At 40.5% G+C, this 6,746-nt stretch overlaps 1 protein-coding gene across 1 annotated transcript; it reads left to right on the top strand.

The window, feature by feature from the left end:
* Window positions 1–535: 535 nt before the first annotated feature.
* Window positions 536–5,357, top strand: tlr9 (toll-like receptor 9). The gene is made up of 2 exons (XM_076276510.1): window positions 536–592; window positions 1,531–5,357. Exon 2 carries the CDS (start codon window positions 1,537–1,539, stop codon window positions 4,687–4,689), a length of 3,153 nt encoding a protein of 1,050 aa, XP_076132625.1. The 5' UTR covers window positions 536–592; window positions 1,531–1,536; the 3' UTR covers window positions 4,690–5,357.
* The last annotated feature ends 1,389 nt before the right edge of the window (window positions 5,358–6,746 follow it).

Below are 6,746 nucleotides of genomic sequence, written 5' to 3'. Positions count from 1 at the left end.
TATACATTGTATTTTTGAGATAACACAGGCTGTGTTTGGCAATTAACCTTTCTAGTTTGTTTGTTTTTGCCCCATCAATAATACACTGACATCTCTCTTGTACACTCTGCTCTTTATCCCTCTCTATCTCTCTCTCTCTCTCCCACTTCTCCTTTATTCTCTCTCTTCACTCGAATATGAGCAATTTAATAACAATCAGGAAATGGCATTCTCTTTTAACTAGCGTTGAGGTATAACTGCATGTGCGTAGGCCTTAAGAGGTCAGTGCCAGCCATATTTTATATTATTTTATAAATATTTTTATTTGTATTATTTTTTTACATTTTGATGAAGAGCTTTCTCTTAAAACCATGGGGATAATTTACTGTGTTGTCAGCGTATGTTTCTAGATATGATCAAATTACTCGATTTACAAAGAATTAAATCACAGACCATCTGTTTATAGTGACATGTGTTCACCACACTTGATCTCACTTCCTCTTTTCTGACCAACCCTCAGTCCGGTTCAGTTATGTTTCCTTTTTGCTGCCTAGCAGATGAAGAGCACAGAAGTCTGAAGCCTCAGAAACCTTTTTAATGTCACAAGGTGAAGGTGAGTCTGCATCATTGCATTCTTTTATAAATGAAGTGTTCTTGTGTATGACATTATTTTACTAATTAGTGCACTGTGTTTCAAGTGATTAATGAAAATGGGAGAAATTCAAGTGTGGAGAGTTATGTCATCTAGTGGTCGTCTGCTTTTCATTACGTATTACCATAAACAGACAGTTAAGGAAAAACATAACAATGTGCAAACATGCATCTGGCTTTTACACTCAATTTCTCAACAGCATATTACTCTATACAAGGTCAGTATAGAATGCTCAAATAAAAATGCATTTTGTCAATCATTTCACCAGATCTTTTCTCCACTTCTCCAGATTCATGTGGGTAAAGTTTATATTTAAACGTGCATGCATGTATTGAATGTTTTTCTGAATGGTTGCTTTTACACATTATTTACACAGATATGTTTACCAATAGTGTAAAGAATAATTGAGTTGATTGCTTGTAGCGTGTAGTATACTACCAGATGGCTTGTAGTATACTAACAGATTTCCTTATCGGTCATGCTCTGTCTGTGAAATTCAATATGCAATATTATTTGCTACCAAGTCTGCCAAAGTATAAAATTAAGATTTTAGACATCATGTCCTATAAGCCAGTGCATATTTGAACAAAGTGAAATTCAGTCTTTTCCATTAGGTTAGTAGAAGCTAATGAAGTATGTTTCTCTACTGTAAAATGCATTTGTCTATCAATATTCATTTCATTTTGAGAATTTGAGAGATCGGGTCCAATTGATAAATCAAGTAGGCTAGCTCATTTAACAATATCAGTCAGGCAATGTAGCAAATGGTTACAGTACAGTTGTGTACAGTTCTCAGTTCTTTTTCTAGTGAAAATTGTCATTTGTCAACTTAATACATTTGCAACTGATATTCTTTCTGAGAATGAAATATGCTTTGTGTTGTGTGTTTTTTTTTTAAGGTCATTATGGACAACATACTGATACCCATCCTTGCATGGCTTCTGGTACCAGCAGTGATGAGTATTGATACCAAATTTTTTCCTTGTGAAAATGACCTAAATGAAACCATTGTGGACTGCACAGGAAGAGACTTTACCAGCGTTCCTAAAATCAGATCTCTAAAGGTGCTGTCTCTAAACTTGAATCACAACAAAATTAGAATTGTTGGAAGTAATGCCTTTTCTGGTGTCCCCAATCTGATAAACCTCACTATGATGTGGAATTGTGCCCCCGGTAGGTACAAGAACCTAGGGATTCCTTTGTGCACTTTCATAATTGACTCCAACGCCTTTATGAAACTTGAACACTTGCAAACCCTTCACTTGACAGGAAACAGTCTCACAACCATTCCTGCTCTACCAAAGAGCCTGCAGGTCCTGAACCTGGAGTATAACAACTTGTATAAACTCACAGAACCATTGGGCACCCCAAACCTCACGCACCTCTTGCTCACAAAGAACTGTTTTTATGCCAACCCTTGCAACAACACTTTTGTGATCAAGGAGGATGTCCTTAAGGAACTTCCGAAGCTTAAGTTCCTCTACCTGGGCTTCAATAATATATCCAAAGTGCCAACAGGCCTACCCGACTCCTTGACAAATCTGGACCTGAGAGAGAATAAAATAACAAAGATTCCTTCTAATGTGTTCTCCAACCTACGCAAACTATCCACTCTGAACCTGGCCTGGAATTGCCAGCGGTGTGATCATGCTGCAGAGCCCTGCTATCCTTGTCCTGGTAACAAACCCCTTATCCTGTATAACAACACCTTCTATGACCAGAGCAATTCCCTAAGGAATCTCAGCTTGCGAGGAAACTCCCTCCGCACATTACCACCTGGACTCTTTGCCTATCTGCGAAAGCTTGTGACCCTTGATCTCTCTGATAATCTGTTAGCCTACACCATAAGTAATGGGACTTTTTATCAGCACCTAAGCAGTGTTAAAAATCTGAATCTGATGTATAACTATGAACCATTGAAATCCTTTGACAGCCTTGTTCTGTCACCTCTCCTCGCAAGCATGGCACGCTTGGAGTCACTGTCTCTGAATGGCTATTTCTTTCGTTCATTTTCACCAAAAACCATGAAGATCCTTGCCAACCTCCCAAAGCTGAGATACCTAGACTTACGGTCCAACTTCATCAGTTCCTGCAGCATGAGTGCCTTTCAGCATTTTAAGTCACTGAGAAAAGTGGTGCTTTCACAAAACTTACTTGATTTTATCCCACTATGTAAACAGAAGAATGAGGAGTGGCAGTCAGAACCTCAGGCTCCTAGTGTCCCAGTCAACAGACGAAACAGACGAAAAGACAGTCAGTATGAAGATGATTCAGAATTTGAGTCCCTCTTAAAAAACACTCCAGTGAACTATGACCGGATTTGGCCGAACTTAACTATGCAGAATTTTTACAAATTGTTGTGCTCAGGTGAGCTAACTTTTGACCTGTCCTACAATAATATCCTGACCATAAATTCAAGCGTTTTCATAGGCATGGAAAAAGTAGTTTGCTTAGATATGTCCTTCAACTACATGAGCTTAAAACCAAATGGACAGCAGTTCTCTAGTCTAAAAAGTCTTTCATACTTTAACTTGGCCCACAATCGAGTAGACCTGTACTTTAGAGAAGCCTTTCAAGAATTGCAGGACACACTGAAGGTCCTTGACCTCAGCAATAATGCATTTTCTTTCGTAATGATGGGTATTGGGCACAATTTCACTTTTTTGCGAAAACTTACCTCTCTTGAAGCTCTCAGCCTGGACGATAATCAGATTGGCTACCGTGTCTCAAACCTGTTTAGTGCTTCTCTGAAATACCTCTACTTTGCTGGGAATAGACTGGATATTATGTGGGGAAGCAGTGATCAGTACAGTAATTTCTTTCAGGGCCTCACAAACCTGGTACACTTGGACATTTCTAGAAATCAGTTGAGGTCAGTTTTGCCAGAGGCACTTATTTGCCTTCCTAAGAGTCTACTTTTCCTGCGGGTTGATAGCAACCAGTTAAACTTTTTCCCTTGGGATAACATCACAGAACTCCCAGAGCTGCGCTATTTGAACCTGAGTGGAAACTACCTAACAATTTTGCCAGACAGAGCTGTGGATGTTGGCCGTAACTTTAGTGGCCTGGACTTGAGTCACAACTCGATCACTGCACTTCCTGAAAAGTTCTTCAGCAAAATGACCACCCTTGTCCGACTGCTGCTAAACAACAACCAACTCAAAGTCCTAGATGCTTGGGGTCCACCTACGCCACTACGTGACTGTAGAGCTTTAAAAGACCTCACACTGCAGGCAAACCCTTTCACCTGCAGCTGTGCCACATCCTGGTTTGTGGAATATCTACGTACAACAAACATCTCGATCCCCCATCTAACCACAACGGTTCGCTGTGGATTCCCTGAGTCGTTGCAAGGAGAAAACATCCTCAACATAGACCCCCGTTCCTGTCAGGAGATCTGGGGGGGGTTCGCCTTCCTATGCTCATCTATATTGACCATAATACTGACAGTGTTTCCACTTCTAAAACAATTGTATGGATGGGACCTTTGGTATTGCTTTCAAGTACTCTGGGCCGGTCACAAGGGGTATTCCCAATTCCGGGGAAGCTCTGAAGCAGAGCATGATGCATTTGTGGTTTTCGACACAAGTAACCTGGCAGTCAGAGACTGGGTCTACAATGAGCTGGTGGACAACCTTGAAAACAAAGGCAAATGGAGATTCAAGCTCTGCCTAGAGGAGCGGGATTGGGTCCCGGGTGTGTCGTGTATCGAGAACTTACACAACGCTGTCCACAACAGTCGCAAGACTGTCTTTGTGCTGACAAACCCAGGAGCCCGGTGCCAAGTAAGTGGAGTCATCCGACAGGCCTTTCTCTTGGTCCAGCAGCGACTGCTGGATGAAAAGGTGGATGTGGCAGTGCTGGTTTTGCTTGACACTCTCTTCCACAAGTTCAAGTACCTGCAGATGAGGAAGCGTTTGTGCAGGAAATCGGTGATTTCCTGGCCCAGAAACCCCCTGGCACAGCCTGTGTTCTGGAACCAGCTTCGTGGTGCCCTTGCAGTGGACAACGTCGGCCAGTATGATAAGAAAGTCACAGGAAGCTTCCTTACAGATTAGCTTCTCTGAAGCTAAATATGGAACATGTTGTGTCATTACTTATAAGCTGATTTTATAGCTTAAAACATGCAGGGTTTGAATGATTATCTCGAATTTTAGCAATGTTCGGTTGGATTTTGATATTTTTGGTTGCTTATTTCTAGCCATTTAATAATTATCTTGAAGTTTACCAATGTTCGGTGGGATTTTAATAGTTTGCATTGCTCATTTTTAGCTATGTATATTTTACTACATTATTGGGATGTTTCTGAGGGAGACTAAATATTTACAGGAAGTTCATGTGTAAATGCAACATTATATGTTTAGTAATTCAGGAGAATAATGGGTCAAATGGATGAGCATAATTATATAATATAGGCCTATGTAGTATACTCATGGGTTTGGGTTTCTCATGGGAAGCCTTTAAGTAATTATGTCGAATAGAGGAAGAACAAAAAAAAATTCCCACCACAACATATTGTATATTTCCATTTCAGCGCACATACATATTGTATTAATAATGTCACATGTGGAGGGAAAATCCCTATTTGCAAGAATATGTAGCAAGGTTGCTGATTGTGGCGGTTGGAGAAAAAATAGAGGGGAAAGTTGTATTATGATTGTCTAATTTTCATAATTGTCAAAAGTTTTGTATTACAAGAATATTTGTTTATTTATATCTTATTAGTTGGTGGTATATTTAGAGTTAAAATCTGTTATCTTTCTAAATAAAAATGTCATCAATTCATGCAGAAACATCTAGGTATCTGAAAGTCATGCTGTGCTTAAAAACCTTGATAATCTCTTTTACTCTTTTGAGGGAGGACAGGGATGTTGCATGCAGGCAGTGCCACCGTGGAGTGGTTTGTCAGCACAGTGCATATGAAAGTGATGGCAAGTCCTGTAGCTTGCGGGGTGGGTGTATTGCATAAAGTCATGCACAAAACAACACAAACACAGAGACACCCAGACTTGCGTACTTCCTAACGTGCAGCATCAGCCTCCGGTATGCTCCACACCACACTGAACACGTACCACACACAGACACTTCTGTGGAAGATTGATTAATGGTCGAATTTGAGCTACTGTATATCTGTGCAAGCTGTTGGGAAGTGGGGGAGGGGGGTGGGGGGACTAGTGATGGGAGAGGTGATGCTAGGGTTAGATGAGGAGTAGTGTGTGTGTGGAATCATTTGAATAATTTCTTGTGAAATGTGATGATGGGGGGGGGGGGTTTGGGAGAGATGGTACATTGCAGCTGGGCACTATGACCGTTATCACATACGGATACATGGAGGGTGAGAGTTTGTTAATACAGGGCCTGTGCGTGTGTGTCTGTTTGTGTGTGGTAATGACAGAGACAGTGAGCTGATGGCCTGTGCTTGTGAAAGTAATCCTTAGAGAGCAGTAAGCTTGCCCTATCTGTCTCTCATGTAGTAATTGGAGAGTTATTTATACCTAGTCAGCACCTCCCATTCTCTCCCACCCAGCATCCTCTCATCTCTGAGACACACATTTCCCTGTCTGAAGAATTGCTCACATCCACTGACTGCTCCAGTTTGTGTGTTTTTTGTATGTGTGCGTACAAAAGATGAGTACACCAAGTAAAGCAACTAAACAAACTACAAAGGTCAAAGAAAACAAACAAACAAACCAGAACAACAACATGGATGATGAAGCTGTTTTAGGCAGTGTTTAACAATCACTTTGATGAGTATAGTCTTGATACACTATCAAATGGGGTAGTTTAGAACTCAGATTTTTACTTAAAGCATCTAAAAATTATTGAATAATTGAATAATGGATTAACTACTTAATCTCTCTGTTTGTGTGTGTGTGTGCGTGCGTGCGTATGTTTTTGTGTATGTGTGTGATACAGAAACTGAATAGGTTAACACACTGTTCGTGTTAAACTGTTCATTGACACACACACTCTCTCTCTGCATCCTCCTCCGTTTCTCCATTTGCAAATTGTTGCTATTGTGTAACATGTCAGTTTATCCATGATGTAGAAGAGTGGGTGATGCAAACATGAAAGACCATCCGAGCTTATTGTTCCATTTTAATGTGAATGTTGT

Source organism: Alosa pseudoharengus, unplaced genomic scaffold (assembly GCF_046254945.1).
Source record: "Alosa pseudoharengus isolate Yale_2024_CS ecotype anadromous, Long Island Sound unplaced genomic scaffold, YU_APseudo_1.1 YU_APseudo_1.1_scf_9, whole genome shotgun sequence".
Classification (NCBI taxonomy): Eukaryota; Metazoa; Chordata; class Actinopteri; order Clupeiformes; family Clupeidae; genus Alosa; species Alosa pseudoharengus.
This window is presented reverse-complemented; position numbering and strand designations above follow the sequence as displayed.